This window comes from Cylas formicarius, unplaced genomic scaffold, assembly GCF_029955315.1.
Source record: "Cylas formicarius isolate icCylForm1 unplaced genomic scaffold, icCylForm1.1 PGA_scaffold_9__14_contigs__length_23061073, whole genome shotgun sequence".
Lineage (NCBI taxonomy): Eukaryota > Metazoa > Arthropoda > Insecta > Coleoptera > Brentidae > Cylas > Cylas formicarius.
Window position 1 is genome coordinate 19,391,111 of NW_026844365.1, and position 20,933 is coordinate 19,412,043.

At 34.5% G+C, this 20,933-nt stretch overlaps 3 protein-coding genes across 6 annotated transcripts in view; 2 read left to right on the forward strand and 1 right to left on the reverse strand.

Annotated features, from left to right (window-relative positions):
• LOC132707628 (uncharacterized) overlaps nucleotides 1-6,280 on the forward strand; it is a 68,064-nt gene extending 61,784 nt beyond the window's left edge. The window contains exons 4-5 of the mRNA XM_060679540.1: nucleotides 495-787; nucleotides 4,422-6,280. Coding sequence (XP_060535523.1) covers nucleotides 495-787; nucleotides 4,422-5,694 — 1,566 coding nt within the window. The 3' untranslated portion in view covers nucleotides 5,695-6,280. The remainder of the gene's footprint in view (nucleotides 1-494; nucleotides 788-4,421) is intronic.
• LOC132707144 (E3 ubiquitin-protein ligase MYCBP2) overlaps nucleotides 1-20,933 on the reverse strand; it is a 218,337-nt gene that overhangs the window by 108,554 nt on the left and 88,850 nt on the right. The gene's annotated exons all lie outside the window — the stretch shown is intronic.
• Nucleotides 9,344-20,933, forward strand: part of LOC132707180 (uncharacterized) — a 36,437-nt gene continuing 24,847 nt past the window's right edge. Inside the window, exon 1 of one of the 3 annotated variants that reach the window (XM_060678916.1) lies at nucleotides 9,344-9,690. The gene's annotated coding sequence lies outside the window, so the exon portion shown is untranslated. Of the gene's footprint in view, nucleotides 9,695-15,198; nucleotides 15,319-20,933 lie in introns of those variants that run through there. The other 2 variants (XM_060678915.1, XM_060678920.1) reach the window with 2 other exon arrangements.

Here is a 20,933-nt window from a genome sequence, read left to right on the forward strand (position 1 = left end):
CCAATCAAAAGTTCTTTGGAATGTAGTGTCAAAACCAGATTTACCACTTGTTCAATAATTGCATATGCATATGCGGCAAAGAATACATCGGAGAAGCAGGATAAAACTATCAACCAGGCTCAAAGAACATACGAGACTACGAAAAATAAACTCATGCCTAACACAATCACGAAAGCGGACGTAAAATTCTATTCGATAAGACTAAAATTCTTGCATGTAATCAATTCGTCTACCAACGAAAAATGTATAGAAATCTGTAAGCAATCAAACAATCTTAACCTCAACTCAGATTTTTATTTCTTCACCAATATGGGAATCAGTCATCCGAGGAAAGCAGGTACAGAGTAGAACGCTAGCCAGTTTTAGTCAAGCTCTGCAAAAACTAACAAGGTGATTGGCGAAACGTCAGCAGGTTCGATTCAACAACAACCAACGCATGAGGAATCCAGAAGTTTTGTAAATAGTAAACATCTCTTTATTTTGTTTTATTTTAGGTGATCCTCGCAAATGTGGTCATCAGCGAACCTTTATACGAAGTCTTTCTGACTTCGTTAGCTCAGATTACATTCCGAGACAGTCACGTCGGTGACGTCGGTCCAGAGGCCTTCAAACCGACCGAAATATCAGCAGTCCAGATGATCAACACCACTTTCGGAACCGTTATGACAGGCGCCTTCACTGATCGAACGCTAATCAAAGATTTTCTAATCAGCAAATGTACCATATCGAGGCTCCAGACTAAAGCCGTGATGGCAGGCATGGCTAAACTGACTGTTAATCATTCGATGTAAGTTCATATTAATTTTAATTTGTAGCTACATAATAATCACGGTGGATGAAGCTAGTCCTTTTCTAGTGTTTTTGGTTCCTACAAAGATTAGTCTTGTCATAGAGAATAGCGAGGTCATTCAAGATTTCTAATAATAAAATATTTTTGGTATATCATAACGTTTCATCGATACACGTGCATGTTGACTACAAAATTTAAGACAAGAATCGTCAATAGGTTAAAAGTGTAGTTAGTCCAAACTATAGGGGTTGATAATGTTTCCCAATGTAGGAAAAACTTTTAAACAGGTGGTCCATGTGGTATAATAAGTTTTGCGACAATTTTCATAAAGGCCATTTTAGTCACTGAGTGGCATGAGACGTGATCATCATTTCTGAAAAACGTGAAACTAGCATCAGCGGCTAAAATGTTTAAAAAATATCCGATAGCTCTCAAACCGTAGCTACTGTATCGGAAACATCCGAAATGGTTAACAAAGTTCACTGGCTAAAGCGATATTTTGCGTGCGCTTGATCAGTGCATAAGGTATTTCAGAGTGGTTCAGTTATTTTTTTTATGGAAAATCATTTGATTTCAGGGAAAGTATTTGTATTCAACAGGGCACAGACTTTCAGACTGTAAGGTATATTAAAATTTTTTCATTGGATAGCGACCAAAATGATATTTAAGGATCACCATATTTCTTTTGACACTCATTGGGTCCGTAGCTGAATGGGAACCAATAAGCGATGACATTTTCAAAATTTAAAAACCACTATTTCCACTATCCACTATTTAAAAATCTTCTGCATTCCTCCTGCGTCTATTGCCAATCATCATGTTGGCTTCTTTAGACTTAAGCAATCAAATTTTAAGCTCTGAAATGTATTAGGAGAAGTTTTAATGTTCGATCTTTTTCTTACTACTGAAACTGAAACCTCAAATATTTGTATTGATGAGCGATTAAACCACCTTCTGAGGTTTTTAAGCCATGAGTTTTGGTATCTTCCCTATCGACCTTTTTTCCTTGCAGCCTGCACTCTATTATCAACGTCAAAAATTTAAACTTTTCGTCAAAATGTGATCCAAATACTGCATTTTTCTCTGCAATACCCCAATATTCGGCTATATGATATCGAAAGCTTTTAAACAATTTTCTGTTTCAATATTCACACATCTCACCATTGAATGTTTTTCTAGCCTGTTGAGATATTTTTGGACAAGTGGTAAATCTGGTCTTGACGTTGAATGTCTTAAGAAGTTTTGATATGTGGTCAGTGATGTTTTGAATGTAAGGAAGGACAACAGTGGTAAGTGTGGTGTTGCTTTCGAACTCATTGTCTTTAGAAGGTTGTGGCGAAGTGTATTTTGTGATTGAACTAATCGTTCTCTATTGTGGAAATTATTAGAGAGGAGAGCAGATGTGAGGTGTTCTAATTCATGTTTCAGTGTGAACTAATCGTTCTCTATTGTGGAAATTATTAGAGAGGAGAGCAGATGTGAGGTGTTCTAATTCAGGTTTCAGTGACTCAGATGGAGGTAGTTTTATGGCTGGTTTCAGAACAAAATGCCCAATGTTAGGTCTGATTTTCTATTGATAAGAATATCTAGGAATGGGAGATTATTAGTTTATAATCCAATGGTAGAACGTATGTCAGGGTGGATAAAGTTTAAGACAATATCGGAGGAATTTTTGACCGTTTCCATAATTTTAGTTTTAGGTGGAAGGTGTCGAGGGTAATGGTGATACCATAGCTGTTACCGACGATTGTTCAAAAATTTGACCGTTATAAGAAAAATATGTTCCAGGCAAGCATTTTTCAATTAAGGTGAGAAAGTTTGGTTCAAGATTCTCTTATTTTAATATATCTAAAATAATGTTGAGAGTTTCGGGTCCAAACTAAACAGAATTTATATATATATATATATATATATATATTCTAAAGTAGCATTTAATTGTTCAATGAAATGAAAAGAATTAAGAACAAAACTATCAGTTTTCCTTAGTAATCCTGGTTTGTGAATCTTAGGGAGTCCCTAGAGACGAGGAATTTTAAAGTCATGAGGAGTGACCGATTTTTTTCACGGATTCTGATAGAGAAGAAGCCTTAATAATAGATTTAAGTTGACGATAGGATCCGTCTGTAAAAATAACTTGATTTTTTTCTTGGTAGCTTTTTTTCATGACCATCGTAGCATTTTCCTTATCTGTTTCTAGAATTGCGATCTCGGGATTAGATTTTCGAGATTTTTAAAGCAATGCGTTTAGCCTGAACAGGAAAGCTGATAGTTCCGTACTTAAATTCTTTCATTTCATAATTAAAAATCATTACATTAATTTTTACTAACGTTCCTATTCCCGAAATTCTCAACATTATTTCAGATATATTAAAATCCGAGAATATGGAACTATTTTAATTGAAAAATACATATTTTTCTTGTAACGGTCAAATATATGAATAAACGTCGGGAACAACTATCACCATCCGGTTCAAAAATTATCGGTTATCAACTCTCTTGTTTACAGAGCCGTAAAACTATCTCAACCAGAGTTACTGAGCACAGAATTAAAACACCTTACATTTGCTCTTCTCTATAATAATTTCCACATTAGAGCTATTAAGCGTTCCATCACAAAATACACTCCACCACAACCTTCCAAAGACAGTGAGTCCGAAACGTTTGCCACTGTGGTCCTTTCTTAGATTTAAAATCTCACTGACCATAGATCAAAATTTGTTAGGAAATATAACGGTAAAACCAGATTTACGACTTGCTAAAGAATCATCTTCGATTCGTTAAAGATAAAATTTCGTTTGAGATCAGAGGAGTATATGCTTATGCGGCAAAGAATAATTGAGAATCAATACAAATACACTCATATTTAGCTACACCATCCTGACCAATGTGCTTACCTATTGCCTAATCTGCCTAGAAAACTTTTATTTAAGTCCCTACAAAAAGTACCAGTAACTCTGCAGTATCAAAATAGCAATGTTGTCATACTGAAAGTAAGCTTGCATCTTAAGGGCGTGTTGTTGCCGTTGAAAACCACTGCTTAATACTTCAAAATTGTCTCCAGCAGAAGTAGGGTAGGTCATCAGTCAGTATGCAATTGCCAGTAAAAAGTGGGAAAATGCAATAAACAAAAGAGGTCCTTTACCACCTGACTTCTATTCTTAAAACAATTCCGTAACTAGATAATTTGTTATAAATAGCATATTAATGTTTATAACGTCAAAAGTCCGAAAACGAATATACGATTTGAACTACTGAAAGTGTTGATCTGGTGAGCGTTTTTGACGAAAGTCAATTTGCATATTTGTTAACAAATTATTGTTGTCCAAGCAAGCTAGTGGACGCATGTAAGAAAAGAAAGCCAAGATCAAACATTTTGGAAAACGCGGACCGCGAAGCAATACCTCTGTAGTTAGGAACTAACTGCATTGAGAATACTGTTGCGTGCTTTAAGCAAGATGAGAAGCTACCAGTGGAAAACGACTAATTTATGATGTATGTTTATGGCTTAGTGATAAAGTCAACTGTGTACTTTTAAAGTGCTGCATTGAATACTGCCGTAACCAGAACTATTTTTCTGTCTGTTTTTGGCACACTGACATGCACCGTTTTGAAATACGCGTACCTTTTTCAGAATAACGGAAATAGAAACCAATGCCATAATCAGCACGGTAGCCAACGTCGAGATAGTGGGCAACGAAATCCTCACATTTAACCGAGCGGGGTTCGTCATCAGCAACTGGAACAGGATCGTCATCGACCAGAACATCATCAAGAATCTGCACAGGAACTTCGTGGAGGCGCCGGTCAGCGCGGAAACGGAACTGTTCACGTTCAAGGGCAACGAAATCTACAACCTGATGGAAGGTTCGTTGAGTTTCGTGGCGACGCTGGACCCGAGCCACCTCGTCTTCGACGACAACTACTTCGACGAATCGTGCAGCTGCGAGATGAGCGAATGGATTGAGAGTTTGACGAACGGCACCGACAAACTGCAACTGATAATGGATACCAGTTTCTGCACGGTCGACGAAATTTTGGCCAACTGCTTCTCCATGCAACAGGGCGTGATCAACATCCAAAATTTCACAGACCGGACGTGTTACAACAACACCGTCTGCGAGCCGTACAACGGAGAGACGAGAGTGATAGACACGACCAGCAGGATATTCGTGGAAGACACCGAGGCGGAAAAACGCACGTGGCTCATCGTCATATTCGTCGTGATCGCTTTGTTCATCCTCGTGTTGGTGAGCACCTTCGTAGCTCTCTTGGTGCGTGGCAGTCGTTGGCTCAAACGTAAGGGCTACTTCCGCAACCAGTACTACAACAACCACCCCAGCAACGAAGAAGAAAACACGATAGTCACCGTGGACACGGATAACGATAAGCTCGAGATACCGGACGAGTTGACCATAGAGTTCCTTCACGTGCTTTCGAAGAGGCTGGACGATCCGGCCACGCATCAGGAGGCGTCGGAGATGATCGAGAGGCTCTACGAAATGTTCATCATTGACGACAGTTACGAGAACAACAATCGAGAGGAAGAGGTCCACCTTTACGAGGAACTAGGCAACTTGAACCTCCAGATACCTCCGCCTCCGTACGAGGAGCAGGAAAAACCCCAATCGCCGGTGACGAACAGTACCGGGCCCAGGGGTATACTCAAACTGATGGAGGAGAAGTTCTACGGCGGGACGCAAGATGGAGGAGGCAGTAAACCGACGTTGACGGGAGAATATTCCGAACCGACCGACGCGGCGGTTCACTTATATTCGGAACTGAAACACAATCTCGATTCAAAGAAAGATGGTGCGCAATCGAACGGGACTACCAGCATCGCCCTGAAACCTCTACAAAATAATGCGGACTACTTTTTCAAAGCGGGACCGTCTTCCAAATCGTAAATAGTGTTTCGAGGAATTTGAGAGGCGAGTGCGGTCTCGATACTAATTGTATCCCCCGAAAAAATGGGAAAAGCGCCAATTAGACATTCCAAAAAACAAATAGCGCGCGATAAGATTGACTGCTTAACGACGTTCTATTTTATTTTGTTAATACCACGTCGCTAGGGCAATGCGAAGTGTTTTCTCGTGTAAATATTTTACGTTAGGCTTTTTACTACCATAACAATTTGGAATAAACACAATCTCCATTAAATGCCATACGAAGTAATAAATAAAGCAAGAAATCTCCTTGCCTTGCTGTGATACTGTACAGATTTTTAACGTAGTTAGAATTTAGATCTTAAATGTATATTTTGTATTTTAACGAGTTTAAATGATAATGTATAATTTTTTTATAAGCGTAGTAAATGTTTTTTTTTTAATTACAAGAGGAGTGTTTACTTTTTAGTTACCGTGCCCGATATAAAAGTGGAAACTACTCCAACGTAATCCATGAACATCGTGAAGTTGCTAGAGAGATATCAAGTATTATGTTGGGTTTAATTGAAAACAAATAACTAATTCATCCCAAAGAAAACAAATGGCTTGATACCTCAACTAGAAACAGCGCAACTTTCTACTTTTAATTTAATTGTTAGTTGGCAATGCAGGTGCACAGGCTAATTACTAACAGCAATCAGTTGTAGATTTAGTAATATAGTGGAACATTCAACAAAGATCACGGTGTGCAATGTATAATTATCACATGTAGAGAATCAATTCTAAAGTGAAAAAGGTGAAAACAATTTAGTTGTTATGAATCCATGCTTATTGCATTTTTTTTTTATAAACCCCATACTGCTGATGAACACTATCTCATGAACAAGCTTAAAGGAATTCTTATTGCAGCTTTTGAAGCTACTAAGTAAACATATTTCAAGTTATAATTAAAAAAGTTTGCTAAAACCACATATACACACTAATATTTAGCAGCTTCTTAAAAAGATGTCTCAAACTACGCATTTTTCCAGACACCCACCTCCATGTCACTATATTATTTGCTATGGTTCAAAATCACAACTATAGGCTATTTCAGACAACTGCAGAGTAATGAAAAGGAAATTCTGCCCGGTTTGGTCTAACTTTTGAGCACTTACCACCTGATATAATGTATTGAGTATAGCCACTTCAAATAGGTAGTCAGCAGAAGAAAAGAAAAGATAATGTGGGATGTTGACAAATTTATCAATCGATTTTTTTATAATTTAATTTCTGAATAATGCATTTTTGTATAATGTTTAATATAGAATAAGGGTACTTAATAAAATCTACAGCGTGGTCGGTTTAAGAGGGGCATATACCTTGTCCCTAAATCTATGAGTCTTATAAAAAAATTGAATATAAAAGTTGTTTCCATTAAAATGATCTTTAATAGTGGTCAAATAAAGTTATTCAGTTCAATAAAGGAATTCAGGTTATGTTCGAAAAGTTCTTGTTACGTACATTTTCACTTTTTCTCAGACAACATTCAAAATTGAAATATTTTTATCAATGTCTCGCAATTTTTTTAAAGCAAAAACCCTTTAAAAGACGAATCCTACAATATATATGAACATTGGCCTGCGATGCACCGTTCTGAATTTATTGGCCTTAATTCTGAAAGCACCTTTAATATTTTTTATGAAATTGCTCTATCGATAGCCATTTATTTAAATACTGTAAAAATTATAGATAATTCTATTTTTAAAATACTAACATTTGGCAAAGTACTAGGAACCAGAAAATGAGTACTCTATAATCGGAAGTACGCAGAGCTTGACTGAAACTGAAGAAGCCAACAGGATGATTGGCGCAACGGCAGCAAGTTCGATTCAGCAAAAACCGACATAGGAGGAATCCAGAAGTTTTATAAAATGTATTGCAGTAGCTTGTGGAAGTTTCTTTGAAAAAAAAAGATATTGTTGTTTCTGCCAATTTATTTTGTCTAGCAATTTCCGCCTTACCGCTCTCAATACTTCTGATAATCTCTATCTTTTCTTTTACAGTTAAAGACCAACAACTCAAAAAATCGTGTTAGCGGACCTTTCCATAAAACAATAAATTGAAAACTGTCCAAAGCGAAAATGATTGGTCAGATATACAAGACATCTGTAATGTTTTAAATCCTGCGAAAAAAACACAAAAATTATTCCAAACAACGCATTTGTTGGTTGGAGATTTTTATTCTGCCTGACTGAAGTGTAAAATGGAAACAAGTAAAATTTGTAGCCAATTTTCAATAAGTTTGGGGAAATTCCGAAACGAAAGGGAAAAAGCACGGTTTAATCAAGATTTGATTATGTAAACAATATTTCTTGATCCAAGATTCAAAGTAGTTTTATCTACTTCACAGATTGACATAGCTAAAAACTACATCTTATATGTATGGAATGCTCTAGAGTCAACTTCAACAGAAGAAGATGAAATAGAGCAATTTTTAAAACAAACACTAAATATTTCTTCAAAATCTCATAATACAGCACATATTCGATGGTTGTTAGATCGTTATTATGAAGAACCGCGCGAAAAGTGGGCATCAAAAGAAACGTCATCAAATGAATTGCATAACGTTGCAAAACGAATTATTGGTTTACCTATGACACGAATGAGTGTTGAACGAGCATTTTCAGCACATATTTTAAATTGTCAAAGGACGAATTTAAAAGAAAATTTATTTGAAGATGTCTTGCTCCCTAGATTAAATAGTTTAAATAGAAATATTCATATATACCACAATTATTAATAATTATCCTGTGATTTACTTTAGAATATATCTCACTGAATTATTTATATATATTTTTAATATAAAATAAATATGTAAAAAAAATGCTCTTATTTTTAATAATAATAATAACTTTATTTACAAATAGCCAAAAACCATGGCACAAAATTTTTAAATAAGTGAAAGTTAATTGAAATAAAGCAAGATCAGAGAGAAAAGAAACAAATATTAATATTTAAAATATAAAGCAAAAAAAAACAAGAAAAATCTGGCATACCACTAAACTGCATAGCAGTTTGTGCGTGGTTATCAAATAACTAAATTCAATGGGAATAAATGAAAGAAACTAAAAACGATTCTTGCGTCTCCAATACAGAAACGGTCTCGAACAATTTATTCTAAATTTTATTTTTAATATTTATAAAAAGCAAAAACGACATCACCACGTAAACTGCAGTTGATTGAAATTTTTAAAGGCATAAATTTTATGTTAGTAATTTTTGCCAGCTATGATTAAAATTATGACAAGTGACTTTTTGTCAAATATAAAAAAATATAAAAAGGCATGTTGCCATACTTTTATTAGAAAAATGGTAAAGAACCGGTTTTAACCGTTACTTCATTTCGGTTCACAAAAACGAAAATGATATTTTTTGGGTGTGAACGAAATTTTTCTTTTTCCTTCTGATCGGAAATGAACAAAATATTTTTCGTTTTTAATCCCTGATTTAGAGTAGACGTTCCTAATAACTGTTTGTCAACATCCCAACTCAACAGATTATTTTTAATTATTTTAATTCGAGTAATCCGATGGCGTAAGTGTAATAAACATATGCAATGCGATAGCATGGACGGAATATCAAATCGATAAAGGCTAAATATCAGCAACAAAAGTTCATAATTGAAAAACGTAAATAGTGAAGGCACGCAGTAGGTGCTCAGCTCAGTGACGATCCGCGTTTTGCCAAGCAAGCGTCGCCCGCGATTTATGCCGCCGCCAAGGCCGAACGCGCACGGTAATTTGAAACATCAATTTCGCGGATACGGGAACGTAATTAAAAGCAAATAACGCGGCGCGAATCCTTGTGCATAACGCCCTTGCTTATTATCCCGAAATTCGTTTGACAATACGTCGATGAAAAATTTAAGTGACTTTTGGATTAGTCTTCACAACACTCTCTGGTCATCCCCTGATTTTGGTTGTTAAAATTCGGTGATCTAACCATTCACGCCACTGCCTGGCTGGAGATTCTTCGGCAGGTATCTTAATGAATATTATTGTCAAAGAGATGTACGCCTATGATTTGCAATTTTTGTTATTTACTTTGAATAAGCCAATAGGAGTAGATGGGCAAAATAGGAAACTTTTAGATGTAAACTTTCCTTGCTAAAGGAGAAACTAATATCACTGGTTGGAACTCGATTTTATAAAACACCATGGTAAATAACCGCTGATCTAGTATAATTTCAGAATTATAGGGTATTTTTCTAAAATATGCATTTTTTTGAAAAAAGCAACATTTTATGCAAAAATTTAATGACTTAAATATAATATTTCTACAATTCATAGTTTAGCAGTGGGGCCATCCTGTATATTTTTGAATCAATGAAAATAACTTCAAATTACATTCCCCCACCTTTCCCTTTTCTTCATATTTTGCTAAAGTTTTATTCAAAATAAAGAATTTTTGACACTTTGAATAAGTAAACAAACAACTTTTTTCTGCTCCCGTCTATTAAATATCTAATTATACACCGATCTAGCGTGCGGGAAGCGTCACTTTACCATGTCAGTTTCGTTTCCCAGGGATCCGAGCCACTTCGGCATTTCCGGAATTTTACCGCTCTAGTTTGGGAGCAATCCGATGGTTTCGGAGATATTTCCCACGCGTTGAATTTGGACGGTCATGTCACTGAATGTATTCGTATTGTTTTGCGAAAATGTATCCAAAAACTAACGGTCGTAGATAAAGTATAGTATGCAACACGTTCGGTAAACTTTTTAAGTCACTCGTTTATTAAACACTCGCTCCGCTCGTGTCACATAAACTCGTGAGTCAAATGCCATTTACCGCACTTATTGCATAATATACTATTTATAGACGTTTTCAATACGACTTGCAGGATATAATTTTTTTAGACGATAAAAATAACCATACAACGTAAATACAGATATATTTCACACAGTACCAAAAATGTGCAAGTGCTTCCAAGAAAAATCTAATCAAATACACGTTTAAAATGTATTTGAAAGGTTATTTATAGCCAAAATTACAACTTGGCAACTGCATGAAAGCATAATAATAATGTAAAGTAGTACATTATGCAACAAGTGCGGTAAACGGCATTTGACTCATGGGTTTACTTGACACGAGCGAAGCGCAGCGGAGCAAAACAACAAGATTACATTCACTGACATGACCGTCCGAATTGACAAACGTCAAAATTCAAAGCGTCGGAAATATCTCCGAAAACATTCGATTGCTCCCAGACCCGTACGGTAAAGTGACGCTTCCCGCACGCTAGATCGGTGTGTAATTAGATATTTAGAAAAAAAAAGGTAGAAAAAATCGATTTTATGGTTCATAACTTATGAAATGTTAGTTTTGAAAATATTATATTTGCATTAGTAAATTCAGCGTATAAAATTGCCTTTTGCAAAACAATTCTGCTATTCTGGCCATGTTTTAACGGCAAACGCATGTTTTTTTCGTAGAATTTAGCTATGGCATTTTTATGTTTGTCAGTTCTGATGGTCACATCACTCAGTGATTATATTCGTTTTCCAAAAATTTACTCAATAATTAAAAGTAGATACACATATAGTAAAAACATCTCCAGACACTCGCGTATTAAATGCTGAACTGCTTAAAGAACCTCGTGACTACAGTGTCGATTATAAAAATTGTTGCATAATATACTTTTGTCACGAGAGAAGTTTTAAAACTCCTGAAACTCGACCACAAGTGACGATTATGATTACGATTCGATATTTTGCCGAAGAAGCAGCGATTTAAATTTGATTCGAGGTCCGTAAACGAAAGCCAGTTCGTCGTAGAATACAAATAATGACTAAAAGATGACATTTAGATACGGGACATGTGTACCGAGTAAATACGCCTTTGTTAACATGAGTCTACGTAGAGGTATAACATTGAGAATAAAAAAAAAGATTACGTAACAAAGGAAACATGCTTTGCCGTTAGAAGGACCTTTGAAACGCACAATTGACAATTCCACAAATTCAGCGGAGGTTTAAATAGAATTTTATATAAACGCTGACAACATTCTACAAAATAAAATCTAATTTTTAAGGCGAGAAAAACGTGCTTGATTTTCGATATTATAGGATGTCAAAATGTTTAGCTTCATTGGAAAGTGTCAGAGAAAATGGGTAGAACAACAAGTAAAATTCGCGGAATTAAAAGAAAGTTATAATTATTACTATACCTTGAAATATATTTGACATTTATTAACTATTAAGAACAACTATTGCGGAAGAATATACAACAACCTAATATGGCTTACTAATTCGGTAAAAAAATGCGATTTAAGAAGGGGTTACCACAAAGAAATACAATTTGAGGAAAAGCCGGTGTACGTACTGCATATAAATTAAAAGGGTTTTCGTATGGTGAAGCAGCAAACTTTTCTGTAGCATTGAAAATGAAATGACACACACTCTCGGTATTACCCGAAGTTCTCTACATATTAAATCAAAAGCGCTATAAATATCGAGTATATTATGGCATATTTATAATATGTAATAACAATTTATTTATTTATAACTGACTCCAAAATAAAATTACGCACTAAGCTTGGTATTTTATGTCAAGTCTTTTTACGTTTAAGTAGAAAATGTAAATGGGCACTGCAAATATACATTCGATTTCTGACAAAATTGTGTTATTGTTTTTTCTTCAACAATCTTTTGGTATATAGTTACAAGTCTGAATACAGCTATACAATCGCTATCTTTCCACTTTAAGAATTTTTGAAAAATTAGTTCTGAAGTCACTTGCACTGCGTGTATTATGACAATGTAGTTGCTTCACTTGCTTTATATCTAAGTTACTTTTTAACAGTTTATTTTTTGTGGAATATATATATTTTGTTAGTACAAAAGTCACTATTTTTATATTGCCCATATTATCTTTGTTCTACAGGAAACAGGACAGTTGTTTCTACGATATTGTTAACAATGTTCACAACTTTTTCCCCAATGATATCAAAAACTTGTGTCTAATCTATTTTTCTTATGCTGTCCTCTCCCGGTGAGCTGTTCTTTAGATCCTTTCCAGTGTTCTGAATTTCTATTAAGTATGTCGGCTCAAGCTCGATTGAATCCTTACATTCTTTTTTTTTAACCCTTGATTTACATTAAATCTTCCGTCAGTTTTTGTACATCTTTAATAGTCTCTCCTGTCATGCTTTTTATTTCTTTTGTTTTTGTCTTTTTTGATGTTTCCATACACCACCCGTTTAAAACGTTCCAGTTTTTTTTTGTTTCCACATACACTTGTTTTGGGTTTTGTCACTAAGTTGTTTACTTCGTTTTTTAATTTTTTAAACTCTCTTTTAGTTTAAATGTTTCTCAGCAACTTTCATCTTTTGTAGAGGTTGTTTCGCACTCTAAGTTTTTCTATAAATTTAGCGTTTATCCAATTGTTTTTTGTGTATTTTGATCTTACGTTGTGCAGTCAGTTTTTGATGTTGTTATTATTTAATTAATTTAATTTGTTAATTTACTACATGCTGTTACTTCTTGTGTAGTGTAATTTTTAAAGTTTCTATCCATTTGTCTGTTTGTAGTTTTTTTTATTATGTATTCTTTAGTATTTTTTATGACATTTTTGTTTAACTAAATTTTCATCATTTTGTGATCACATATAACATGATTTGTAAGACTAATATATTAGCTGTTTCATCAGTTTTTGTGGCATTCTCCGGACTTATTATATTCTGTATTTTAAAGCCATTCATTTCGATGATATTCATATGCTCCTTAGTTGGATCTGATTCACCAAGTATGTCTCCTGCAATAATGCATTGTGATTTTTGAGCTTCCATAATTTTATCAATATCCGGTTTGGTTTTTAGGTGCCCTATAGATAGTAATGCCTACAGTATATGCCTACTATATTACAGTCATTTGTTTCCACTTCTGGAATAATGGTTTGGTCATATTCTAAGTTTTCTTCAACAAATAGACACAGCATTAAAAACATCTCATTTTGGTAGATCCGGGTTTCTGTGAGAGCAATTGTGTGTAATTCTTTTTCATGATTATTTATTATGTCTATTAAATCGTGTACTTTATTTCTTAAGCCTCTTCTATTTATGTGTAAAATGTTGTTTTATAGCAATTTTAGTTTATTAAAGTTTATATTTTTAATTTACACTGTATATACATAAATAGGTGGTTTAATTTAGTTATTTTCTCTTTTAAAAATATGCGTATTTCTGAATAGTAATTGATTGATATCTGTAAGGTCTTCGTTAATAAATATATTTTCATGTTTCTGCTTCGAATCTAGATTAACGTACCTTAATTCCTTTTATTTCCTTGATTTTGTTATAAATTTCTATTTTTATGTTCTGTTCAAGCCATTTCACGAAGATTGGGCCATCTTTTTTTCTGTTTAATTCTACAGCAATCTGTATTTTCATTTTAAGGTATTCGCTCCGTGTATGAGGCCTAGTAGCGCCGCCCACGGAAAAGAAGGAATTACAGCACTCCAATTTTATCATTATCTTTACGTGTTAATTTATAAATAAAATAATTAATAATAAATTTTGAGATGGATAAGTAGTATAAAGTGATTTAAACGAAAGGTACGTGAAAATTATATATTAACAATTTTTTTTTCTGTAATTAAAACGTGTAACAAACAAATAATAATAGTTTTTTTATTGACAGCATAACCTGAAAATATGGCATCGGTAATATTGCAGACCGGGTTTGAAAATATCTCCCATGCAATAATTTTCACTGCAGGTACGCTAGAAAAAGGAAAAAAATTGGCTTTTTGTCATATTAAACACATTGAAGAATACGTTGGTGACAATATTAACAATAAGTTAATTGCTAAATGCATTCGGCAAACGTCCGTCACAGAAAAAAAATTGTCAAACTTTAAAAGTGGCTTTTTTACTTGATTCTTTAATTTTTTTAGCTGAATTGTAAAAGGGAGGTGGTACATGCTCAATGTACTTGCATTGCCAAAGAAACTGGCGAATGCAAACATATTGCGGCATTTATCCACCAAATAAACAATGACCGGAGTGTGTCTAAAACGAGTGTTCAGCAAGAGTGGGGATTTCCATCAATTAATCATTTAGCAGAAGAAAAATATTCTCGAGGAGCTACGGTAAATGATCTTTTTCCTCAAAAAGTGCTTAAAAATCCTCTTCAGCCACTGCACTTGACTTTGGAAGACTTTGACGATATCGAATGCCCAATTAAAAAAAGGTTAAAAGTCGATCATATTAGTGAGGAAGAACAAGTCTGTACGGTGGTCATGAATATATGTCTCGAAGAACGACAGGTAGAACTAATATCAGAGTGTACGAAAAAGGTGATTGCTTGTCTTTTAAAGAGTGCTGGTCAGTGTATCACCATAGGAAAAGACAAGTTGGCTCTGTCATCTGAGATAGCACAGTTTTACAGAGACCGGATACTATTAGACAGTGAAGAAGTTTTCACATTGTGTTTACAAACCACACAACAAAGCGAGACGGTAAAATGGTTTGAAGTAAGACGTGTACGCATAACGGCCAGCGCAAAAGCTCATAAGATAAAAACAATAACTCGCACTTCAGCTGAATCTTTACTACAGGATTTTCTGCATCCGAAAAGTTTAAATTATGGAATTCAAAATGAGGTAAAAGCTCGCGAAAATTACAAATTACTGCATGATGTTCACGTATTTCAAATTGGATTATTTGTGTCTCCCAAACAGGCCTGGTTAGGAGTCTCAGTAGATGGAATAGTAGTCAGTGACGGCATGGTAACTAAAATAGTCGAAATAAAATGTCCAATACCATGCAATATGGGATAAAGAAACGAAAAAATTTAATGTCGGCTATATTGAAACTGTAGCTATGGGAAAAGTCCAATTAAAAAAGAACCATATTTATTATGTTATATATTATATTATTTACGAAAGTTGAATTCATTTCTTCATGAAAATCAATCTGTACAGCAACATCTTTAAACCGCGGTTGCAGTGAGTCAATAATAACTTCACTACATTGCTGTATATCCATATGATCATTCAGGTTATCGGTATCCTTATTGTCGTTGAGGTCATCGTTACGTGTTCTTATATTAGCAAGCTTAGTGTTGTCCATTTCGGAACCATTTGAATTTTTACTTCTCCGCATTGCTCTCGCGAATCTGTAATCGAGAAATCCTATATTTTTTAGTAAAATGAACATCTACGATTCAATTAATTTTTCATATCATCCTCTGTACAAACGTGGGTCTTTTACGTCCAGCCGTTTTGTATCTACTGATCTCGGTCCAAAAATTATGTACAAAATTACTGTTAACGTTACTAATTGTCAATCCGATATATCGATTATAATTTTACGAAACCAATAGAGAAACTTCTTGAAATGTACGTGGTTTACTCAATAAATATTACATTAAGGACAAATGAAAAATTTTACAACCAACTAAACGGCAAATGTAAAGCAAAAAATATAGTTTTTCGTGGAAAAAAATTTTGCGATTTTTTTTCTTTTTTTAATGTTAATTACATGGCCGGGGCAAAACATACCCACGTTTATAAATCAAGGTTTAATAAATAGAAAAATTACCTACTTTGTGCTTGTACTTGCTCTGATTTATTTATTTTTGGTTTTCCGTAATATTTTTCAGGAAATATTGTTGGGAGATATGCAGGGCTATTAGGATGCTCCGACTTTTTACCTCCTACAAAATGTTGACTGCAAATACATGATCTTAAACTAGGTTCCCAAGACGTTCCGTCACGACTACAGAAAATTGAATAATCATTTTTACAAATTTATAACAATAAATTCTGAATCAGTTATTAGGATAATCATGGTCTTACTTACTTGATTCTTTTCACAGCTTTAACCCACTTTACTCTCTTTTCGACGTTATAGCCTTGCGTGGGGAATTTATAAAATTTTATGTTGTTTAAGTCTTCATTAACACAGCAGCCAGGAACACAAGTATTTCCTGATCGCCTCGTTCTAACCATTTTTTATTTATAATTAAAAACCCTTTAAAATTATTTATATTTTCACTTTTAATCACACTACTCATTAGAGTGTACGAAAATTTGGAGTGCAAAGATTCGACTGACGCTCACGAGGATCGCTGGCATCCAATTTTTCCTTGACCACGCCCCCCCCACACAGAGCCTATATTCAGCTTCCTTTTATTCGATTGGTATACCTGTAATAATCATGTTATTTTTTCGACCTTTTTGTTCTTGTGTCTTTAATTTTCGTTCTAAAACATCTAACCTCTGTTTCAAGAGGATGTTTTTATGTCGAATTAAGTTCACCTCTTCCAACAATTTTTCTGATGCTTTCTTTTGATCTTCAAATGAATCTGACATGTATTACAAAAAGGCTTTGTCTTCTTACAAATTCCCTACTTCAGGATTTATTTCATCTGTATCCTCACTTTTACCGCGTGTCCTTGGGCAGCAAATCAGTTTGTTGTCTCTGTTCATGACTTTGACTCGTACTGCACACAACTAGGGTGATAGTAGGAGTTTAGGACATCACCGCCTACAGGTGAGGTGACTTTTTTCGTGCAGGATTTTTTTCCAATTTTTTTCTGCTTAAAAAATTGTTTTGTTAACTTTAAGTCACTTTATCATTTGGATTCTCCCTTAATGATGATTCTAAGCCTTATATTTTAAGTTGTATATCCCAATAATAGCGAATCTCCCATGTTACACAGGACGCTAAAAACGCTATTTAAATTGTAGTGGCTAAAACTTAGTTGGCATAAATAGAACGCAATATTTTTGAACTTTCCGAAGAATAAAATTCTTATTTACCTATCGATGGGTAGAGATTAGAGACATTATAATTTTTGTACCATGTGGTGTTTTACAACAACGGTGTTTAAAAATGTTGGGTAATTTATTTCGATTGTCCGCTTCGTCTGTAAAGTTTGTTTATTAAATAACGTGCAAATTAAGACATTTTATGGCTGCGTGTATCATTTCTCCCACATTTTATCAACACCCAGACTGACATTTTATAGATTTCTAAGACATTCGGCCAGTACCAGTTAGAAGTTGGCGGTGTTTTTGAAAAATGTTATTTTCATTTAAATTTAATTTTTTGCATGTGGAACTCCCTATATTTTATTCGAGAAGACAATTAGGACATTTAAGAAGTGCCCTTATCAAATACGCACGGTGTTGCTGAAACAGCTATCAACTAGCTAAAACTAACCAATAAATAATTATGGATGACAGGAGGAACTACTGAAACAAAGTTCTCATGAATTTGTTTATTTCTCATGGACAACGTGGTCAAATCATAGTAAGAACAAGATAGAAGAAGCTTGGACTGTAGATAAATAGAACTGTAAATGAGAACTATGTTTTGAAGAAAAAATGTTCACCATAATAGTTTATGTCTGCTAGTCTAAATCAGCCTGTACGTGTGAGCATAATATAGAAATAACTAATATTTCCGTATTTGGCTTATTTGTCCCAAAAATGTTAAAAAAAATTTAAGTTGTTGCTGAAAGTAACACTCCTCGAAAAAAAATCCTGGCTTTCTTTATCAATATATTTTTTTAATGTTAGGATGAGACTTGAATTTCGCCCCATATAAATTTGTATGCCCTGTTTTTGAAGTATCATAAAATCTTATTTTAGACAAATATTTTATCTTTATTTATTTATTTGTTTATTTAATTGGTCTTTGGGACACAAATCGAAACAACCCACAGAATATTGCTTATACAAATACCTAATATAATATGCAAAGCTTTGTTATCAGCATAAAAAAACATAAAAATAAATATACTTGAAACTTAAAAAGTGGGATAATACAAGATCAGAAAAAACACCGCCAAAGCCAATATTATAAATAGACCAAGGAAAAACAGAAACGGTATTAAAAAAAAAGTAAAATGTAAATTAGGATGATGAGTGCCGACCTAAAGACATTGAGGCTCCGCCTATGTCAATAATAATAACTTATGAAGCAACGAAGTTTTTTTTGAGATCTTTTCAACATGCACATGCGCGAGATTTAAAATCTAGTTTTTAACCAATCACCTTGGGGCATCGAGCAAATAACATGGCCGCCGACAGATCGTCAATAAATTTGTATACGCCATTTTAAAGGCCGTATTTTTTCAAAACATGTCTAGATCTTGTTTAAATGGTCTGCAAAAACGAGTTAGGTGTTTAGAGAGAAAATAACGTAAAAATAGTGCAGCTTAGTGGGTGCCTTCTTGCCTTCTTTAGGGAATCATGTGAGATAATAAACAAATCTATCCCTAAGCGATAACGATTTGCAACTCAGTATTCGAAAGAAGGGATAATTTTGAGAATTATTGGCATTCTTAAAGGAAATAATGAACAACGAGAACACACCATTCTTTATTTATATAAATGAGCAAGAGAAAGATAACAATCATGCCATGTCATCCCTGTTTAGATCCCTAAGGTACGCCGGGTGTCCACAGAACCAACTTTATATAAATGAGCAAGAGAAAGATAACAATCAACCAACTATAAACCAACATGGTCCCTCTTTTCCTCTCAGAGCAACGTTGTTTCGGAGCGACAGAGGTAAGATAAGTAAATGATGACGACCGTGCCATCTTCTTGGCGGGTTTGCGGTCTAAAATATGCGTGCAATTATTAATAAACGAATGCCAAAAAGCATTCAAAATAAAAATAGAACGCGGATTTACGACTTGCTTTACGACCACCACCTCTGCCGTAAAGTACGGAACAGAAATAATAAAAGTTGCGTCACCGTTATTAGCATTGGACTTCATTTTCAAACAATACAGTGTACAGAGTTATTTATGCAAATAACCGTAAATTAAAAGTTTGTGCTGTAGTAAGGCAAGGATGTGAATTTCTGAAGTCAATATTTTTGAATATTATCTTTTTTAGAAAGTGCGCAGTGTTTAATGTTATTTTGACTGGGGTCTGAGAGGGTTTTGATTACATTTCATTTTATTTTAGTAATTAAAAAGAGCTTTCTCTAATACGTTATCTCAGTCCTTTTCTGAGACACCCGGTATATATATATATATATATATATATATATATATATATATATATATATATATATATGTATGACACTATATTCCGGGATATCATCCGTTCGCTCGTTGAACTCCGACTGGAATCCTGCTTCCGACTGGAATCCTGCAGACGTTTCGCCAAAATCTCACTTGGCATCTTCAATGCTCGCGCTCCGAAAACACTTCGAACACACTTCGGAGCGCGAGCATTGAAGATGCCAAGTGAGATTTTGGCGAAACGTCTGCAGGATTCCAGTCGGAAGCAGGATTCCAGTCGGAGTTCAACGAGCGAACGGATGATATCCCGGAATATAGTGTCATCACATTTTTCCATCCGTGAATCAATACGTGAGAATATATATGTATATATATATATATATATATATATATATATATATATATATATATATATATATATATATATATATATATATATATATATATATATATTACACATTAGAAATGAACAGTTTGCTAGATGAGCGGAAACTTGGCCATGATCTTATCATCGCGCGGACACACGTGTATTTTGGTTCTGTTCAGTGTAACCTGCACATATACATTAACCGCACGTTAATAACACACCGGATATCTGGGGTTGTTCTATAGTTATGAGGGTGTGTGGGATATAGCCGGTGAGTACAACTTAAAGTAATTAATTTCCGAAAACAACCAAATAGATCTTCCAGCAGAGCACGTCTATTTTATACCTTATCTTTATATATGGGATGACTCTCACGGCATGGAAGGAGCAACGATTATTAGCTCGGCTGAAAATATTTCAAACTTAAATACAGAATTTGGATAGATTAAGTGAAAGGAAGGCAAGGGAAGCTATTGAGTAGAGTAGTCTGTATAGTGGGGCCTTAAGAAGAAGAAAGAATGATCGAGAAGAACGACTCCCAAGGGTTAGTGCCCTTAGGCAGAATCCATGAATGGAGAGTAACTCCGAGCCACAGATATCCATCCAACCATACTCCGTTGGTATTGCTATTAACCAATCGACACTTACCTCTGTCATGAAGTCACGTTTTTGTCCAAGGACTTCCGATAGTTGTAGGAAAGTCCTTCTAAAACGTGAAGAAAGACGCCTACTTGACTTTTTCTATAAATCGTGAGATTGGGTATTATGGTTTAGTACGCCATCATAACAATTGGGAGCAGAGCAATACATGAACCCTTAATATGTCAATAAGTGTTACTACGACAGACAGCCTCAGGAATCAC